Genomic DNA, 21,674 nt, shown 5'->3' with positions numbered 1-21,674 from the left:
GCCTACAGATACTTCACATGGGCTCCAGGAACGTTCACAACAATTCTGTCCATAACAGCAGAAAAGAAAAAAAAAAAATCTAAATATCCATTAGATAGATTGGAGCAAATAACTGCAGTGTGGGTGCATCTTAGAAATTTAACTCTTACTGAAAAAAAGCAAGTCACAAAAGAATATAGTGTACAATACAAATTTTAACCTTTTTTGAAGTTAAAAAAGTAAGTAAAACTAAACAGGACTGTGTAGGGATACATACAAATGTGGTAATCTATAAAATAAAGCAAGAGAATAAAAAAAAAAAATGTTAGTGGGGAGCCTAGGTGGCTCAGTCGGTTGAGTGTCCAAATCTTGATTTCAGCTCCGATCATGATCTCAGGGTCATGAGATCAAGGTCCACATTGGCCTCTCTGCTCAGCAGGGGCTCTGCTTGAGATTCTCTCTCCCTCCTCACTTACGCTTGCTCTCTCTCAAATAAATAAATAAATCTTCATAAAAAATTTCAGGGTAACAGGAGAGAATGCATGAAGACTGATCAAGCAACACCAACACATGGTAACTTCAACAGGCTAGTATTCTGTTCATTAAGTTGGAAGGTTTTTTTATGCTTCATAATTCATATTTGCATGCTATATTCTCTTAATGTTTAGAATATTTCAGAATTCAAAATGGGAAAAGAGAACTATGGATCAGGACTCAACCAAAACAACAACTTAGGTTTCAAGATAATTAGTCACTATTTCTTTATAACTACAGTGTTTGAGACATATGTAAGTCTACATTGGCCTTACACTGGGGAAAGATGTTTCCGAATTCAGAATTTTCTGGATTTTAGACAGGTAATAAAGTACACATACCATATAGTACATTCCTGAAAACCCTCTTGCAAGTCTGCTGTAGCACCCTGAAATCAAACACATTAATATTTCTCCAAGGAAAGCTATTCCAATTATACCAAGAGGGACAAATTGATCATAAATATTCTAACATCAGATCAGGTCAGATGTTACGATCAAGTACATTTTACCAAAACCTTGGCTTTCAGAGTTCTTTATACAGCAAAATTGTGGGTGAGGGACTGTGGACTGGTACTTTCAAACAGTTTCAACTTCACCTAAACAGTAAATTCCATACATTACTTTTTTAAACCTCTCCAGCTAATTCACTGTCTTTAATGATCATCAAAACACAAGTTTTAAAGTAATCCCATTTATACTATAAATGCCCAACTTTTATTTCACAAAAGAAAAACATGTATAAAACAATTTTTCAATTTTTATTCTATTTCACCTTTATATCTTTATAATATTCATGCTTATTACACAGTGGGGAAAAATATACATAAAATCTTACTTTAATTAGGAAGATAGCCAGTACCAAGCTGAAATCTAAGCACTATGATAAGAAATATTTTCACACGGTTTACTGATATAATGAAATCGATCAAATAAAGCATTTTGTATTCTAAGTCACTGAAATTCATAAATAAAATTTTAATCACCTTACCTCACCAATACCAGTCTTAAGTAACAGTTTACTCAAGCCTGAATCCCAGGTTATTATAACCATTTACTATTTTAGTAAAACATATCAAAACCCAAAAGCACAGATCTTTAGAAAGATCTTTGGAAAGATCTTCAGGGGCACCTGGCTGATTCAGTAGGTAAAGCATACAACTCTTGATCTCAACGTTGTGGGTTCAAACCTCATGTTGGGTATAGAGATTACTTTAAAAAAATAACATCTTAAAAAAGAAAGAAAAGAAAAGAAAAGAAAAGAAAGAGAGGAAGGAAGGAAGGAAGGAAGGAAGGAAGGCAGGCAGGCAGACAGGCATCTCTCCAGCATAATATTAAAGCACAATTCTTTTTACCATATTATCTGGGAAAGCAGTACGAGAAGCTGAGTCTTGACAACAGAACATGGGTGTTTACCAAAAAGTTTCAAACACTGCAGAGGCATACCATTGAAGTCCCTCCCCTCCAAAAAAAAAAAGTATTACAGAAACAAACCTCTCTCAAAACTCTATTTTTGGGGAGCCTGGGTGGCAGAGTCAGTTGATCATCCCACTCTTGGTTTGGCTCAGACTGTGATCTCAGGGTCCTGAGATGGAGCCCCAGTCTGACTCTATGCTCCATGGGGAGTCCGCTTGGGATTCTCCCTCCTCTCCTCCCACCTCTCTCCCGCCCCCCCTCCCCGCTCCGCCCATACTCTCTCTCAAATAAATAAATAAGTCTTAAAAAAAAAAAAAAAAAAAACCTCTATTTTTAGGGGCGCCTGGGTGGCGCAGTTAAGCGTCTGCGTTTGGCTCAGGGCGTGATCCCGGTGTTCTGGGATCGAGCCCCACATCAGGTTCCTCTGCTAGGAGCCTGCTTCTTCCTCTCCCAGTCCCCCTGCTTGTGTCCCCTCTCTCGCTGGCTGTCTCTCTCTGTCAAATAAATAAATAAATAATCTTAAAAAAAAAAAAAAACACCTCTATTTTTAAATAATACCAAGCAGCCCACAATCTGCAACCACAAAAGGGATATACTCTCTTCAGATTAATTTAAGGACCTACGTAAAGCAAGGAGCATCTGCAGAGAAAAAAGACAAAGTGTTTTAACACAGACACAGTCTTAGAATTCAGCTTTACTGGGGTGCCTGGGTGGCTCAGTCAGTTGAGCATCTGCCTTCGGCTGGAGTCATGATCTCAGGATGCTGGGATCAAGCCCCATGGTGGGCTCCCTGCTCAGTGGAGAGCCTGCTAGTCCCTCTCCCTCTGCTCCTCCTCTCCCCCCCCCCCCCCGCATACCCTCCCCCCCGCCCCCACCCCTCACCCCCCACCCCCACTCACTTGCTCTCTCAAATAAATAAAATCTTTAAAAAAAAAAAAATCCAGCTTTACTTATGCTCGATTGATGATTGCTAGCACTTTTCTGGTGGCAAATTCAAATTATAATGCTATATATTCAAAATTATATATATATAGCAAGAAATGGTTGCCAATAAAACCATTCTACTTTTCAAAGGAAACTTAAAGCAATTAGCTATACTAACTGCACACATAAGTGAACTAAATGTAATGAGCACTACTAGGTACCAAGCACTGAGCTAAGCACTTTGCATGTAATCTCATCTAACATTTTTTCCTACAAAGAGACTTTTACCTTCTAAGAATAATTATACAGTAACTTCTGGTATATTTCATCTTCATACTTTTGTCATCTTAGTATACAACTTTAAATGGTACTTTCTGAGCTCCTAAATGAAGTAACTAAGACTCATAGCAGTGTTTTTATTTGACTATATTACTTAAGTTTTCTCAGTTACAGAAAAAATACTTTCTATAGTAAAACCAGAAGAAATGCCATATGCAGTAAAACAATGATTAACTGTGATGTGCAGGCTAAATCATAAAATAGCAAACCTTTAAAGTGATCCCAGTCATTATTTCATTAGTATTTCAGAAAATATGTTTTTATAACATTCTTGCAAAGATTAATTCATGGAGTTTCTGTTTGGAAAGACAAAAAAATTTCTGGAAATGGATAATGGTGATGGTTGCACAACAAGATGAATGTAATTAATGCCACTGAACTGTACACTTAAAAAATGATTAAAATGGTAAATTTTAGGGTGCCTGGGTGGCTCAGTCAAGCGTCTGCCTTCGGCTCAGGTCATGATCCCACGGTCCTGGGATCCAGGCCCGAGGCGGGCTCCCGGCTCAACAGGAAGCCTGCTTCTCTCTCTCCCTCTGCTTGTGTTGCCTCCCTTGCTGTGTCTCTCTCAGTCAAATAAATAAAATCTTAAAAAATAAATAAAATTTAAAAAAATAGTAAATTTGATAAATGTTACCACAAAAAAAGCCAAACTCATTCTACTATTTTGTACGATACACATAAAACAAACTTACTACAGCACAGTGTCAAAAAAAATTTTCAGCTCATCAATTTGCAATAGAAGCACTGCAACCTTGCTCCAAAGAAAAGAGTAAGGGACAATTTTTGGCCCGGTAAGATTTACTTCAACTGAGAACTATAATATTTAATCAACTAAAAACAGCAAAAGCAAAATCTGTCCAGTCAGCAGCATTTAATGTCAACTCTTCATACCAACAATACATCACCTTAATAAAAGCGTCAAGTGTCTTGGCTGTACTGAGCACTCAATAAATGAATGGACCAAACTGTTTACTAAACATGTGTAATGTTTCACTTTTAAAAACAGCCTTCATTTTAATAATTTAGAAAATACTTTAACAAAACAGAATGTATGGACATATTACAGGTATAATTAACTTAGGATATTCCAATATCCCAACTAGAACCCGAATAACTGTAATTAACATCAGTAAAGACCCAAGAGATGAAAGTGCAGTAAAAAAGTACAGTAAAAAATTTCTATCTGGGATTGAATATGAACCTGATGAATACTTGCGGTACTATTTTTAACTGAACTTTCTGGCCTTGGGTCAAGGTTTTGCTAGCAAAATACCAAAGTGAAAATGTTGGGAGTGAAGCCCGGAGTCTCTGCTTTGGCCTAGGAAAAGTTATGCCCTTCATGCAAACAGTCCTACACCCAACTGAAGACTGCTAAAGAAGGACCAGGGTGTCATGATGCCATGAAAACACAACCAACACACTAATGTGAAAATCAGTGCAAGACAACGTCAAAGACATCAGACAGGACACAGTACATCACTACATTCTGCTCATTGTACAGAAAGACACACTCTTCAGTCAGTTCCTGCACTTTGGCCAAACAGCACTGAGTCACTCTGCAAATGATTCCAGAAACCTCAAAGGATAACCAATGACTTCTGAAGAAAAGTCAGTTAATCACTGGAAAGGGAGGAGACACAGTTTTTCTCAGCATACAGTCACTAGGTTTCTCCCAGCAGAGAGTAGAACTGAACAGGAGTTCTGGTAGAGAACATCTGAAGGGTTCAAGGATCACCCACACAAATTCTAGTCCTCCCGAGTAAATTTAATATCCAGAGCATCTTTTTCACTTTCTTCTCCTCCCCGGGGTAAAACTCCATATCCCCCTTTCTCATAAATGCATCTCTAAAGCACACTAATCAAACTGTCTGTGAAATACAATCGTCTATCCTAACAAAAATAAGAAATAAGCAAGCATTCTACGGTGCATTTCTAATTTGTCAAACATACTCCTTTCTTAATCAAGAACCAACTAGCAGCCTTTACGTGGTTATTAATTTGCATTTCACAGACTGCCTTAAGAAAGAGATACAATGAAAAGGAGAGATTTATTCTACTCGACAATTCAGACTGATTCTTTGGCTCTGGCTCTTTGTCATCTACCCCAGCTGGATACTCCCAACAGGGAAAGCATCAGGTTTCCCTGTTTCGACCCACGTCCCCACGCAGCATGCCACTCTTTCAAATTGGCTAGTCTAGTGAATATAAGACAGCAAATCCTGCTCCCTACCTCCCCAAAGCGAGAGGAGAGGCGGGAAGAAGAGGGGTGTTTCCTCCCAGGGCTCAAGAAAGAGGCAGCCGGGGATGACACCAGCTCCAAGAGGTAGAAGGGGAAGAATCAAACGTGGGTCTCTACTGCTGGAACTTGGTCGCAGAAGTCTCTGGCCTCCGACCCGGCCCGGCTGCCGGAAGCGGGGCGGGGTGGGGCGAGACCTCCCTCCCACGGATGGGTGGGCACAGAGGGGGATCTGAAGCAGGCGCTACTAGAGCAGGGAGGGCGCCCGGGCCCCGGCCACCTACCAGCAAGCTCTCCACGTTGATGGGCGAGCGAGGGTCTCGGATCAGCGCCTCCAGCTTCCTCTGGCGGCTTGCGCCCGCCCCGTCCCCCGGCACGGCCTCGGGGGCGCCGGGCATTTTCCCCGTCGCCGGGGGCCGGCTCATGCCGCCGCCGCCCGGCCCCGCACTCCCGCTCCCCGCGCTCCGGCCCGGGCGCCTCGGGGCCTAGCGCCGCCCCCGAACCGCCGGCTCCGGGCGGGGCTCCGCCAGGGCCCACCACCCGCCTCTAGCTCCGGCTTCGGCTCTCAATGCCGGTCCGGGGCCTGGGGTTGTCCAGGGGGCCGCCCGGCCCGGCCGGGAGCGGCGAAGAGCAGACGGCGTCCCCGCCCCTCAGTCAGATTCGCGCCGCCCGGTCCGCTCGTCCGCCGCGAGCTCCCTCAGGACTCCGAGGGCGGGAGCGGGGAAGCGGCGAGGCCACTGCCGGGCTGGACCGCCCCGCCCTCTGGCGCTCCCGGAGGCAGAAGCCCGGGCTCAGACAACTACGGCCGCCGCCAGCCCGCCCCCATGCTCGCCGGGGCAGCTTCGGTCCCACAAGCCCGATCCCCTCACACACTCCCGCGCGGATCCCGTCTCCGGCGGCGCGCAGCCGCTACCCACAAGCCCCTCGGGCCGCGGCCGCTGGCGCGCGCCACCGCTCGCCCCGCCCCGCCCCGCGCGCGCCACCGCCCCCGCCCGCCGGCCTCCGCCTCTTGTCGCCCCTTCGCCTCCATTTTTTTCGTTTCCTCCTGTGGGTCCCGTTTCGCGTTTCTCCTTTTGGAACCTCCTTCCTTCCCCGCTTCCTCCTCCCCCTCTTTGAGTTCTCCGAGGGTAAACGGCCGGGCGCGCGGTGACCGCCTCGCTTGACCCTCCAGCGGGGGGAGGGGAGAGCGCGCCCGGGGCTGGGGTCTTTCCGCGGCCCCGCTCCCGACAGACCCTGCACCGGAGGGTGACCCCGCTGATTCAGGGGTCGGTCGCCCACCCCCACCCCCTCTGCCGCCGCGCCCGGGGGTCGGGGAGGTTGGGGGGATGGGTGGGCCCGCCCCCACTGACTCAGCGCACAGCTATGCGGGCCTTGCATCACCCGCGCCAAAATAATAGCGACCGCCAGTCGCTGCCCTCGCCTGCGGCGCTCTGCGCTGGCGAGGGGCCTGCCTGGGCCAGGAAGATTTTAGTGGAAAGGCTGGGGGAGTGTGCAATGGGAGTCGGAAACTGGACTTCTCGTCCCGGTGTGGAGGGCCTGGAAGAGTTGCTTCCGGCCCCAGGGCAGAAGTCCTGGAATCCGAAAACCTTTGTGCAGGTCCCCAGCGGTCTTCTCCCAGCCTAGGCTTAAACACTAATCAGGAAGAGGATAAGAGCGATAGAAAAAGGCTTCCATCCGCAGGCCTGCTCCAGGTCCAGAAGAAGGGTGGTTGGCTATAGGGGCCGCTCCTCCGCATTCCTGCCCTCTCGCGACCTGTGCGGTTGGTCAGATCCACCCAGGGCGCAATCTGAAAAATATGTGCCAAGAGCTATAAAACTCTTCATTGAGCCCCTTTGACCTAGTAAACCCATTTAAGGAAGTCCATGTCTAAGGAAATAATCCAAAGGGGAAGGGGGAGGGAGAACTTGTATAAAGATGTTTATAGCAGGGCTATTTAGAATGTTCATAATGACCAAAACCTGCGAAGGGGCATGGTTGTCCAACAGTTGGGGAATAATCCAAGCAAGCTCTGTCACATTAACAGAATCCTGGCAGGTATGTCGGATTTATGTCAAATGCATGAAATTTTGGCAAGTACATGAAAAGATGTATTGGAAATAAGGTTAAATGAACAACAGATACAAAATAGTTTTATACACTACTTAAAACGATGTAAAATGAGCAGCTGCAAGAACAAGAGAGTACGGTTGTTTTTAAGGGAATGCGATTTTTTTTTTCTGTATAGATGCTTAAGAGAACATTAAAATTTCAAAAATTGAAAAACTGTACTCAGCTGGACCATTCCAAAAAAAGCTATAATCTACTCCCCATTAAGTAATAGGAATCTTAAGAACCTTTCTCACTGGCATGTCAGAGATAAGCTCACAGAGATCTGCAGCTGAGTTCTAAAGCTATAACCTTGTAAAAGTAGCAATTGAATCAGTAAATGTTCCAGCAGCGTCATCTTTTGCTTTGTGTTAAAGCCACCCTCACTTGGACTTAGGCAGGAAGAGGCCCTGAACCATCCGATACAGCCTTTTCCTCTCGGATAATAACACTGACTTCTGGGCAGAAGGTAAGTCCTTTAAATCTGTATGTTGACTGACTCATTCATACCTCTACAACCACACCAGGAAAACAAAGTGAGCCAGAGACTTTTGCTTATGCACTGGAGCAAAATAAGAGAAAATCCGTGATTCTGGATCCTTTTCCCTGTAGACAATAAAATATATGCAAAGCCAAAGGAGTACCATGTGGTTCTCAGGTTCCAAATTAATTTTGCAATAACTGGCTATATATTTTTATGGAGCTTGGTGGGCTAACAGGAAGTCATGGTCCCAAATACTGGCCATGAAAATCTTATTTGAAAAGAATTAGTAGTGATCAGCAAGATATAGATAATGGGCACCTTCTACATTGGCTAGAAAAGGTGATACTGTAGAAGATTGCTAACCAGGACCTGCACCATTGTCTACATGGAAAAAAAGAAGACTGATCTCTTGATAGGAGTTAAACCATTTTTGTTTTGTGGTTTTGTGTGTGTTTTTTTTTTTAATTTTGGCCAACAGAACAATTCTTTTACCAAAGTAATGCACAAATGCATTCTTGTAAAAGTTAAAAGAAGCCAGACATATATAACACATACCTCAAAAAATTACTCTCCCAAGTCTCCCTACACACCACACATTCTCTTGGCAGTCAAGGCCTTTACCTTATTCTCATACATACATATTTGTATATATACACAAATGTATCTTTTCCCCACACATCTGGCCTTATATCATAGTCTCTCGCAACTTGATTTCTTTCCCCTTAATTAATAATATGTCTTAGAGAGATCTCCCTGTCTGTAAACCTCACTCTTTTGAACTGCTGTACTATATTCCATGGTATGTATGCACCAGACTTTTATTTTCTCTCTCTTGGAGAGCATCATACGGGACTCTGGAAACAAACTGGGCTAAAATCCTGCTGTTTCCACACCCTAGCTATGCCTGTCTCAGTTTCCTTACATTGTCTGTTACAAAGCGCTTAGAAGAGAGCTAGCCCTCATAAATGTCAGATGTTAGTAGTATTTGCTCAGTGTCTCAAACGTTGTTGCAGTTGACATCCTTGTATTTTTGTCCTCATGTGGACATACATAAATAGGGTAGGTTCCTAGACGTGAAATTGTTGTATGAATAGGTAAGCATACCTTACGTAGTTGTAAATACTGTCAAACTCTCCTTTAAAAAGGCTACACAGTTTACATTGTCATGATCAGAGGAAACTCCCAGTATCCCTTTACATTGGCTATTGTTCACTTTCTAAGACTAATTTTTGCCAATCTCATGGGCAAACAAAATGGCAGCTTGTTTTTATTTGTATTCCCGTCATTACTACTGAAGATGAGCATTTTGTGTTTCTGTTTCTTCTGAAATTACCTGTTTATATCTTTTGTCCACTGGATTTGCTTTCCTTACTGATTTAGAGGAGCTCTTTATGCATTATGGCTATTCCTTCTTATTATAATATAATGTTAAAATACGTGTTACGTTTTGCAAATATTTTCTAACAGTCTGTTGCTTGTCATTCAGTTTTGGTTTTGGTGTTTTGGGTCACACAAAAGTTTTACCTTTTATGAAACCAAATCTATCAACATTTTCCTTAATAGCTTCAGGATTTTTTGTCTGGGTGGGGAAAGATTTTAAACCCAGTTTTTAGGGCACACAGAGGACTGAAACTGCAGGCAGCTCTATGAAATGAGAGTTTCCTAATAATATCAAGCTCACCTCATCCCCAGTGAGCCGTAGAAAGAGGGTGTCCCTGTGTTTGCACTTCTCAGAGGGATTCCTGCTGCTCTGTGGCTCGGTCCAAGGTTGGCGGCTTCCTTTTTAACACTGTCTCCAAAGTATCCTGAGCACTGATGGGACAGATGGGAACTTGGACAAAAACTGTGTTCGATATGAAGGAAGAGTAACAGGGAAATAAGCACCGAGAATATAGGGAATGTAAACAGGCTGGCCTATCAGTGTATAAGGCTTTGGTCCTACCATAACGAGGTAGATATGTAGGACTTAGAAGCTCCACCCCATTTCATCTGAATTTTGTCTGTGTTTCTTTTCTCTCTCTTCATCCCCAGCCCATTTCTGTGTGGTTCATGTCAACTTAACATCCACTACCCAGCAATACCTTCCTAGCTCTCCTGGTACTTCATAGTCTAAACTCGGGGACCCCCTCTCTGGTCTACCTGAGCCCCATCTGCTCTGTTCCAGTTTTTAATTTGAGGGATCTACCTCTTCTGCAGGAATTAAGCCACCCTTCTGAAGCAACCTTGCCCTCTCCACCCATAAAGAGGTCTATAAAAGAATGATTTTTTGTCTTCCCGTGTGGCACTTGGAATTACTTGTTTAATGAAAATAATTATTAATGAATAAGGACTTACTATGTGCTAGACAATGTGCATTATAGAAATTATCTTACTTCTCAAAACAGTCTTTTGCTAATGGTAATATTACTCTGCCCATTTTTCCAGATGATGTAATAGGGACTCATATGTGATAATGGAATGAATAAATTAATAAATGGAGGGATGGATGAAAACAATAAAATCTGAATGGGGTGGCTATCACCAAAACATGCAACAACTTTTCCCATCTTGCTTAACATTGCAGAACAACTCAAGCTGGCATTGTAGTGAGATGCTTCTGCCCCACATAAGCCAAGATTTAATCACAGAATAAAGGAATGAACTCTAAACACAAAGGTGTCATTATTATAGTAAACTCCACTCCTCTAAAGGATACAGGGTTTAATGGTTTCTGAAATAGGGTTTCATCCGAGGTTTCATTCATGGTTCTGGTAATAACTCACAGCATGAATGAGAAAATTGCTGTACCTTCTGTGAGTCAGTTTCCTCATACACAAAACAGAAATAATGAAGCTTGGTTGTCATTAAGTCTCCTTAAGATCTCTAGATGAAAGATACTGGATGCGTCCAAGACAAATTATTCACCAGTATACTATGGAAGATAGAGGAGAATAAAGCTGGTCACGGCTCAAAAGCATACTTGGAGATAAATGGTAAGTCACTCCAAAATATCTACATATATATGTTTGAAAAGAGTCTTCCCAAGAAATGGAAAACTCACCTGCTCCCCGGAAAGCTAAGCTTCGATCCTGGTCCTGCCAGTTTGGCGAGAGACCTTGATGTCATGTGTGGCAATCTTTTTCCCATGAGTGAGCTAGAAATGGCCTCAGGTATGCTTTATGTGATTTCCCTGCTCAAAAATCTCATTGGATTTTCTGTGATTATGCATGGAATCCTCAGCCTGGAATCTGGGGCTTTCTACAAAGTGTCCACAACCTCTGTTTCGAGGCTTTTCTTCCACTGCTCCTCCTTACTTTTTCTCAAACTGAACATAATTGGCTCTTCTCGTCTTGGCTCTTTGGTTAAGCAAATTTCCATCCATGTGGAATGCCATCCCTTCTTCCCTTCTCCACCCACCAAGCTTCTAACCATCCTCCTTCTGTTCTTGAATAAAGGGCTTGACTCGTCCTGAGCCCTGGATCCCTTGTAGATTTTAACAAAATATTTAGCAAGGTGCTTGCCTCACCTACACGAAGAAAGCAATATCTTTATTTTTCTCTTGGTGTTTTTAACATCCCCCAAAATGGGTCTGTTGTGTGTCTAGAGTAAATTAGCAACTTCCCATCATTTACCGCCATGTGACGAGTCCTTTCCTACCATTCCATTCTTCAAACACTTTGATCCAGCAAACTTTAATCCATATAGGACACATTGTTCCCAGAAGAAACCATGCCATTTCCACCTCTGAGCTTTGCTGGTACCATTCCACCTCCCTGCCTTTTCCCTCCCGGTCTGCCCAGCACCAACCACCTCGGAAGTCACACTTCTTCCAATCCAGTTCCCTATGTCCTGCTTTTCTTCTAAATTCAACTGGAGCATTGTGCTGGTTCTTTGGCAGATACAGAAAGGAGCTGAGTATGGATTCTTCCTGCATAGAGTTCACAATGAAGAAATGGTAAATTGAATAGGTACCCAGTGTTTGTTTAATGACCAAATGGTCGAATCAAAGTATATACCCCCCCCCCAAAAAAAAACCACCACAAATAATTATAATTCCAGAAAGGTAAGTTCCTGAAGAAATTCTCAGATAATATACTAAGAGAACTCAAAGGATCCTGGAGCAAGAGAGATCTTCTAGCAAGGGGATCAGGAAAAGGAGGGGACCTGTGACCTGGGGCCTTAGGATTCAGTAGGGTTCGGAAATGGAGAGAGGGAACAGTCTTCCAAGCTAAACAAGGACAGGTGTGGGAAACTGTGAAGTAACTGAAAGGGAAAATAAGTAATGACTAGAGAGTAGGCACACGCATGGTTAGAAGGACCACAGAGGTCCAGCAGAGGAGGTAAGCTGACACCAGGGCAGGGAAGGCCTAGCGTCTGTATTAACATGCTGGGTGACGTCTCTAAGCCACTGCTGTCTTCTGGGACTGGCTGTAATTGAAGATACTGGCAGAGGCCACCACCCTCCGATTCTGTCACCCCCTGAGGTGGGCACTGGGGAACTCATCAGCAATTATGGGCACGATGGGGTGGCACATGGGACTCAGCAGCAGTACTATGAAGCGAAGTGGAAGGAGGCCGGTTTGGGAGACATTTTTGCAATCCACAGGCCACCGTTTGTAATTAGGTGGTTTATAATCACGAGTAATTAAAAACCTACAAAGCACACAAAGAAGAAAACTGTAAAGTGGTTGGTCATTAGAATACAGGGGTAGCACTGAGTTTCCACAAACACCTGGCTTATGGTGAAATGAGAAACCACTTCTAACTTCCTGGCCTTTAGAGTGGCCCTTCGATTGCTAAGGTTGCTCTTGTAATATTCCAGTTGATGCTTTGGCCCCTAAATGGAGTTGGGCCTTCGTGAAGTGAAGATGGAGGAGGCGGGGTGCTGGGAGTCAGAGCCGTGGGCGGAAGTGCAGGCTGGTCCACATCTTGGGGCAGGCGGTGAGGCCGAAGAGAGCAAACCCGCAGTAGAGTCACAGAAACCTCATTCCCCCCCAGCTCTGTCCTCTCCCAGCTGTGTGCAGATCAGCTCCCCTTCTCTGAGCTTCAGTTCCTCTCTTAGGGTTTTTGTGAGAACAAGTTAAGAGAGGGCTCGTACAGCATCTGACCTGTTGAACAGGTGGTCCGTAGAAGCTGGTTCCTTCTCACTCATCAGAAGCTGACAGGATCCCAGGCATTGTTTCTTTCATTTATTCATTCAACGTATATTTGGAGGTTCAACAAAGATATTTATGTACCGGTCACACAGCAGTAAACAGCAGAGAAACAATCTCTGTGAATCCTTTTTAGGTTTCTGATATGACGGAGGGGATGACCATGACATAAATAATCATACAAATAAATAAGTCATTAGAGATGTGATAAGAGCTACAAAGGAAAAGTACAAGATGCGAAGAGAATCAGAACAGGGGGCCTCATCCAGATGGGGATCAGGGGAGGTTCATGAGAAAGTAATGATCCAGAAGAGGTCTAAAAGGATGCATAAAACCTGGGAAAACTTGGGGACCAGGGAGAAGCGGGCTGGCCTGGCTGAGATCAAGGGGAAAAGTTTGGGTTTTTTTTTTAAACAAATAAGGGCATTTCATAACAGACAGGCTTATAGTTAGGCCACTTGCTATGTGGTTTGCTAAGAGTGGCACCATACCACGGAAACGACGGGGCCGTGACTAGTAGAGAGAAAACACTCGTTCTTCCAAATCACTGCAGTTCAGCCTGGTCAGGTTTTAGCCTACCTGTCCCCAACCCCTCATATCTGCGGGAGTCTTTGTGGTCATTTCTCTAAGTACTTTCTGTAGTCATTCTTGGAAGCAGGTGAATCTGGAAGCACTCTGTCAGATAGATCCTTGTTCCGATCACACCAGAGAGAGGGCCCATTTCTGTCCTTTATCCAAAGCAGCAAAACCCAGTGGGGTTAATAGAAGTTGGACACATGAGACGGGGCTTCAGCGCCACCATTTACGGGCTGTGTGACCTTGGGCGAGTCACTTAACCTAGCTGCCCTCCACGACTCCACCTGTAAACCAACTCTGCAGAATTGATCTCAGTGTTAAAACAGGGACACGTACGTGAGGGGACTATACAAAGATGACTCCGGAGGCACGTTCAGAGTCCTTTCTCTTAATCCCTGCCGTAGTCCCCAGCTTGCGTCCTGGGCATTGAAGAGGAGAGGAAGGAGATGTCAAGCATGACCTCCAGGGTTCGCTAGGACTCATCAGTAAAGTAACAAAAATCAACTATTGCATCTAAATGCAAGGTAAGTTTATTTTAACATAGATGAAAATGAATGAGTTTAAAAAAAAACAAAACCAAAGCAAGTAATAGGATAATCCTTTGTGATTCTTTGCACTTTTCTGGGCAGGTTGGGGGAGAGCAAAAGAAAGAAAAAGAAGGAAATACATGGTGGCAACCCAGAGACTGAATGCCCATGAGCAGAGTCTTCAAATCTTTCCATTTCTTGTTGACATTCTCACTGACGGTGTTTGAACAGGGCCGGGCTGTTGACGCGCAATCATTGTTTGCTGTCGCCCAGCAGAACCTGTGAGATAAAGCCGTCCAAAGCTTGACAGACATCACTCTGTCACCACGACACCAGCAAGGTGTGAGCCGCCAGCCTGAGGGGAAGGGGCAGGCTCTGGTTCCATCTGCTCCCCCACGGACCTTCAGAAGTGCTGCGAGACTTTGCAGCCAGAGCGGACAGCCTAGCATCAGGAAGGGCGCAGAGGAGCAGAGATGTTCTGGAAGCCAGAGCCTCTGAGGCCTGGGCCTCAGATACAATGCACGTTCTCCTTCCCAGACACCACAAAGGTGACTGAGGCAACGTGAAGTGACCCACGCTGCTCCCCATGCCTTGGAGGGTGGGCGTGGGCTCTCGAGGTTTCTCTCGGGGTTTGCTCTCGAGGCTTCCTCCTGCGCAGCTCCCAGGGCTCCTCGTGAGCTCTTTATCATCACCGCGGCTGCAGTGACTACCAGGCACCAAGGACTGTGACTGAGGAACTCGGAGATAAGTGAGGCAAGGTCACGGACCTCATTACTTGGGGAGGGAAAGGAGACATAGACACAGGCCCTGCAAGGAGTAAGTGCTCCGCTTACAAACTGCTACAATGAGGAGTTGACTGAATGAGCGTAAGGCCATACACGCAAGTGAGCCCCGCGTCAGAAGAAAGCACAGGATTTGGAGTGTGAAGGCGGAGTGGACACCCCAGCTCCCCCAGTCAGCATCGGGGCCTTAGGCCCGGTACTTCTGCTTCTTCCAAATTCATTGTCTACCCTGCTCTGTGCCCCAGGGGCTGACCTCTGTGACCCACCTCCCTGGGCTCCCTTGCCATGTGTTTTCTGGCTGGGCTCAGACAAAGGGGGTCCCTGGATAAGAGATTGGGACCTCCACCCTGTCCCATCCTCTGACAACAGCTCAGTATCCAACACCTGCAGCCCCCCCCCCCCCACTCGCTGCATCCCATTCTCACTGGGCTCCAGGGACATTGGGTCCTCCCCTCACCCTTGTGGCCCTTGCTTCTCACTGCTACTAACACCTGGGGCCTCAATATGCCTTGTCTTTCTTTAATCCTGTCTACACCTCCAGAAAGAGCTCCTTCGTAGAAACCACCTGAATCAATTCTGTTTCCTATTGAGACCCAATTTATTAGAGCAAGTCATGGAACTTCTCAGAGTGTCAAGTTCTTCCACTATGAAATGGAAATAGTAATACTTAGTACCTAGCACCATGCTTGACCATGGGCCCTCAGTAAACACTGGTTGGTTGAATAAATGAATGGATGGACCATGATGGCTGGCTGGGTGGGTGAATGGAAGAATACTTATAGGATTAGTGACAAGATGTTAATGCATTAGGTATGAAAGTACTGGTTATCATAATTCTTATTAAATGGTCAGTGAATGTAAGAGATAGCTTAAACTATCTTGATATAAAAAATGGGCATGGGTCGAGAATCAGGAAAACTGAGTCCCAGTTTTTCTATTTGTAAATTGTGTGATCTTAGGCAAATTATCTTCCCATTCTGTGCCTCTATTTCCACTCCTCTAAAGCAAAAAAAATAAGAGTTTATAACCCCTAAGGAGCCATCTAGCTTGGACAGCCTATCAAGTGCTAAACATTCCAGAGAAACAGCTTGAATTGGAGAAGTTGGGGACATGCTCAGGGCAGAGACAGGGACTTGAAGAGCATAGTAAGGACCAACCAGAACAGCAGGACACTCCAATGAATAGAGACTCGAGGGGATTAACGGGGCAAGTTTGGTCAATGCAGATGACCCAGAATAAACATCTGGCCAGAACAGAAGTTGTCTGTGGGAACTCAAGGGACCTTGAGCATCGGGCTGAGGAGCTAACGCTGCAAAAGGGAAGGAATCTGACTTCCACGAGGCCCCGGAAGCCAACAGAGGACTCGGATTTGAGTTTCCTCTGCTCGATCCTCTGAAATGCCACCAGGGTCCCTGTCTTCCTCTCCTGATGGCAGCTGCCTTCTCTCTTCTGTGAGTCCTTTCTCTGAAGGTCACTTGTCAAATTAAGGATGAGGGAAAATTTATTGGGTGAGGAAACCATTTGGTAAGGGATCTTTTTGGCACCGTTCAAACCTTGGCAAAGGCCCCGTTCCTGTCATGAGCCTCCTTACATTTTGAAATCTGTTTGTTCGAAGGAAAGTCAAAGGTCAGATAATCAAAAGAAAGTGATTTTAAAAAACTGTTGCAAAAATATAAATTCAGAAATAAAAAATTTTAATCGGGCTTGAGCAAGAATATCACCCTGAAGGATCCTGGACATGAAGTCAAAACACTTGAAAAAAAATGATAGAAATGAACATGAAGGGTAATAATGCAGAACCACTGTGGAGTTAATAACTCCATAGTGTGATTTGGTAAGCGGCTAGCTGTGTGAGTTTCAGCACGTCCCATCATCTCTGGCCTCAGTTTTCCCATATGTTACATAGAGGAGACAGACTCGACGGTGGGCTCTGAAATCTCTCCTGCCCACGTAGGGCCTTCAGCTCCCATGCCACTGCTCTCTCTTTCAACTCTGTTGAAAACAGCATTCCTCAGAGGGCACAAGACAACCTAACACTACTTTGGTTTCAGCTTGCCTGACCTCTGTCCCGGGTGTGGCCTCTCTGAGCGCAGGGGCTGGAGACCTGAGGCCGCTGCTCGGCTCTGGAGCGCTGTGCGGCTTTCGCCAGACATGAAAAGGAACGTCAGCACCAGCCTGCAGTCAAGCTGGGCCTCTGCGGGGGGGGGGGGGGGGGGGGGTCCTCTAGACATGGCCAGCCACTTGCCTCGCCAGAGACAAATCTCCTTGCTTCTAGCGGAGCCCCCTGACCACTTGTCCACACCCCACAGGCCTCACACTGTGGTCATTTCAAAATGGCCCTGTGTGGTTGGTGTTATTCTCCAGCTCAAAAATGTGCACGAAGCCTCCTTGCTGAGCTATGGGGGCATATCCCCAAGCTGCTCCCATCCTGAGAGATGCAGAAGCCCAGGCTGTGTCACTTGAGTTTGGAGAACTTCACTCCCACCTTGCAGAGTCCCAGCACCCCACGATTCCAGAGAAAAGAGACCTGTGCAGGCTCATTGAGCCGAGCATATTTCTGAAATATATTTGACCAAAAGGACTTTTCTTGAGTAACTCCAAGCAATGGCCCTCAGAACGGCAACTCCAGTCTGCTTTGGGAAACACTGCCCTGTGGGTGAAAAGCCAAACTTTCTGGTGTTTAGCTAAGGCTCACCTCCGTCTGGCCCCCGCTAACTCACAGTCCCTCTCCCTGTTTCTCCTCTGTACACCCGCAAGGCCAGGGCCATGGAGTTATTAGTTGACAGTTCATTTCTGTGTGTGCCAATGTTGCAAAAATGTAAACTTGGGGGGCGCCTGGGTGGCACAGTGGTTAAGCGTCTGTCTTCGGCTCAGGGTGTGACCCTGGCATTCTAGGATCAAGCCCCGTGTCAGGCTCCTTCGCTGGGAGCCTGCTTCTTCCTCTCCCACTCCCCCTGCTGTGTTCCCTCTGTCGCTGGCTGTCTCTATGTCAAATAAATAAATAAAATCTTTATTTAAAAAAAGTGCTTGAAAAGTTAAGTTCTACTACTTAATCTCTCACTTTTTTGTTAAAAAAACTATGCATTTCACCCCCAGCCCCAGGCCTTTGTTCAGGTTGTCTGCAAAGCTTTTCCTTTATTCACCTAGGAAAAGCCTATTCACCTGACGAAGCTTTACTCAAATACCACCACCCCAAATTCCTTACTTAGAATTTATTATTTATTAACGTGCTCCCCGGCACTTTTCATGAACTTCTGTTAAAGTACTTTCCATTCTGGGGCGCCTGGGTGGCTCAGTCGGTTAAGCACCTGACTCTTTTGATTTTGACTCAGGTCATGATCTCAGGGTCCCAGGATCAAGCCCTGTGACAGGCTCCCTACTCAGCGGGGAGTCTACTTGAGATTTCCTCCCTCTCCCTTTGCCCTCTCCCCCCTTCACATGCTCTCTTTCTCTCAAATAAATAAATCTTTAAAAAGAAAGAAAGTATTTTCATGTACTCCCCCTGACAGTTACACGTAATGGCTATCATAGTACTGCTTGCCAGTGCTGGGTTCTGTGCGAGAGGTGTACTGGTTAGAAAAATAAAAGCAGAGGGTCCCCTCTCCTCATCTTGGAGCTCTTGGATCACATTCTGGGAATCTCCTTCCCTTCCGGGGCTCCATCGGAATCTGTCTCGGGCACGGTGGTGGGACCTCCGCATTAACTTGCCTCTTAGATAATCTGCTGAAATCAGAAAGAAAATGGGTCTGAGCCCTGGAAGGAAAGAAAATGAAGCATTTATTTGCAATATTTCCCAAATTCAGGGGTTCAGTTATTTGGCGTTCAGTCAGAAAGGAAATGGGGAGCGAGCCAACAGGCACGACAGGTCCTGTCCGAGGGCGCAGAGCAGGTGCCCTGGAGCGCGCCCGGCAGTGAAGTTCAGACTTTCTCTGGGCTTCTTTGCTCCTGGACCCGGTCCTCGCAAACACATTAGACACAGCAGATGAAGCGTGCCTGAGTCAGCAGCCGGCAGTAGCTGAGCGGGTGGCAGATTCAGTGCGAAAGAAAGACAGAGCTGGGGCCATGGGGGGAGGGGCAAACGGCTCCCTGAACCTCTGCGGTCTCAGCCTCTGTGGACATCACTACACCGGGGGCAGCAGAGCGTGAGAGCCAGAGATGCCCGGATGTCCAAGAAGCCATCACGGCACTTTCCATACCCCCCTCAGAAGGCGGCAAAGTGTATTTAAGCTATTGGAGGAAAGTTTATTTTTATTTTGGGGCGGATGAATTTATTTTTTAAATTATGAGTATTCATTCCAAAGGTGAAGATTTCCCCCAAGGTGGCATCACAGTTCATGCCTCTTACTGTCAGGGGTTGGTGCAAATGTCACCTTCGCGAACACCTTGATTTTAACTGCAGCCCCACTCACCCCTGGCATCCCTTGGCTCGTTTTCTTACCATACTTTTCTACACGCCAGTGAAGATATTATATAACCAATATGTTATATGACTTAGTTATCCTTCTCTCCTATCCGAAATGAATATAAACTCCACGAGGTCAGGGGTTTGTCCGTCTATTTTGTACACTGTATCGTGGGGGACTATTCATCTGGCACCAACAGGCATTCATTCCTTATTGAATTAAAGTATGAATACATAGACTTAGTTATTTGGAAAACACATTTAAATTTTTTTAAGTCAATCCAAGGAAATAGTGATTAGATGCAGAAAACCTATATGAGAACTTTCTAAACATAAGGCACGTTAATTTGTTGATAAATATACATAAAGATCATACTCCGTGCAGACACTATGCGTTGGGGGTTTGCTCATTTTGTTCACACGCACACTTTTGAGTGACCTAAAGCACCAGGAATTCCACATGCAGAGTCATTGACATGTTTCACACACACACACACACACACACACACACGCACACACATACACACATTTCTGGTTCTTCCTATAGCTTATCTTAGATCTTATCACCTAAGGTTTGACAAGTCTAGTCCATGTCTCCTTCAGAAAATTCTTAGAAGGAGGAAATGATGATATCGATTAGCATTGCTAGCGATTCTCATGAGTGAGCTTAGAATCAATATTTACCCACCATTTATTGTGATGTTGAAAGCAGACATCGTATCCTAGGAAGTGCCCTGGCCGTAGAGCTAGAAAACTTGAGTGCTAGCCCTGGATCCATTGTTTAAGAGCTAAATGACCTTGGCAAGTCACTTAACCACCAATACTGAGGTCAGAAGTTTGCTGTTGTTGTTGTTGTTGTTGTTGTTTTGTGTAAACAACGAAGTGCCATACAATCATCAGGAATCATTATTATCTTTTTAAGAAATGAAAAGTGCATTACATGTCACCTGAAACAGAGGTGACATCAGATCCTGATGACTCATGGCCCTTGCAATGCATGGTTATCAATCTTGTTACCTTGACCAATTTCATTATTATGTAATTTGCTGTGTAACCTTCAATTTAGGACGTCAATTTCATCGGCTACAAAGAAGGATTCTACTTCGTTCCCACATGCTGGGATGATTTCGCTGACTGATCGCAACTGACAGGGTCTGGAGGTCTGCAGCAGTAAATTGGGATGGGTTCCAATCGATTTTACAGCCTTCCAGGTAGTTCTCTACGAGCAAATCTGTAAATGTCTTTTCTTCATTTATTTACTCATGCATCTATCCACTCATTCCCTCCTTCAACAAATACGTGCTCAACATCAGTTATGTGGCAGAGGCCACACTAGATGCTGGAGACAACAAATGGAAGGAAGAAGGCACAGTGCCAGTACCCTCAATGATCCAAGCTGACTCAGAGAGCCAGCTCTGTAAACACATCATAGTTGTACACAGTAGGCACCGTGAGGAGACAGGAGCAAGGTGCAGGGGAGCACAGCAGCGAGGCCAGACTTACTCTGCCTGGGGCAGATGGAGACCACTTCGTGAAGAGATACGAGCCAGCAGGACCTTAGTGGGTTGGTGGGAGCTAGCCAGACAGTGGTGGAAGAAAGGCACACCATCAAGCAGGGAAAGAAGACCTTGGGGCATTTCACTTGAGCAGTTTAATGAGCACTTATAGTGTATCTGTTGTGAGTTAGGCACCATCAATGAAAAGGAAAGCATAATCAGGGGACAGAAAGCAGATAGGATAGAGCTGATAGGGTTAGATAGTGAGGTGCTTGAATGCTGTGCTCAATGCTCACAACATTATTGAACGCAAATAAGAGTACAGACGCAATCCCTTTGTGTAAATTATGTACCTTCACTATGTAGACATTCGACACGTATCTATGTGCTAACTACGTACAAAACCTTGGGGATGCAGTAACAACTTTCTCAGAATCCCTGTCTGGGAAGAGCGCATCACTAAAGGGCAGCGAACAATGGGACTGCCCAAGCCCTAGGCAGGAGGGCTTCATCTAATCCAGGAGGATGGATGGGCAAGGAAGACTTCCCAGGGGAGGTGACATTTCAAGCTGAATCTTGAAGGGTGAACAAGAATTATCTAGAAGACTGGAATAGGAAGTGTTCCAAACAGAAGCAGAAGCAAGTGTCAAGGCCTAGAGACTCAAAGATGTCAGTGTGGCTGAGGTTGGGTCCTCAGGAGGGATGTGGTTGAGCGTTCCAGATCCGGGGTCTCTGTAAAGCATTTGGGCTTCACCCCAAA

At 45.4% G+C, this 21,674-nt stretch overlaps 1 protein-coding gene and 1 long non-coding RNA gene across 3 annotated transcripts in view; one reads left to right on the top strand and one right to left on the bottom strand.

The window, feature by feature from the left end:
- ROCK2 (Rho associated coiled-coil containing protein kinase 2) overlaps window positions 1-6,346 on the bottom strand; it is a 135,434-nt gene extending 129,088 nt beyond the window's left edge. Inside the window, exon 1 of the mRNA XM_044390341.3 lies at window positions 5,715-6,346. Coding sequence (XP_044246276.1) covers window positions 5,715-5,855 — 141 coding nt within the window. The 5' untranslated portion in view covers window positions 5,856-6,346. The remainder of the gene's footprint in view (window positions 1-5,714) is intronic.
- LOC113269962 (uncharacterized) lies at window positions 3,625-18,039 on the top strand. 2 transcript variants are annotated; one of them, XR_003321649.4, is made up of 5 exons: window positions 3,625-5,517; window positions 7,893-7,984; window positions 10,848-10,971; window positions 14,112-14,231; window positions 14,337-18,039. It is a non-coding gene; the product is annotated as an uncharacterized LOC113269962 (long non-coding RNA). The 2 variants fall into 2 exon arrangements; XR_006411408.3 differs by having other exon boundaries at window positions 3,626-5,517; window positions 10,858-10,971.
- Window positions 18,040-21,674: the final 3,635 nt, after the last annotated feature.

Source organism: Ursus arctos, unplaced genomic scaffold (assembly GCF_023065955.2).
Source record: "Ursus arctos isolate Adak ecotype North America unplaced genomic scaffold, UrsArc2.0 scaffold_8, whole genome shotgun sequence".
Lineage (NCBI taxonomy): Eukaryota > Metazoa > Chordata > Mammalia > Carnivora > Ursidae > Ursus > Ursus arctos.
Note: the sequence above shows the minus strand (reverse complement) of the source record. Positions and strands in the feature narration are given on the sequence as shown.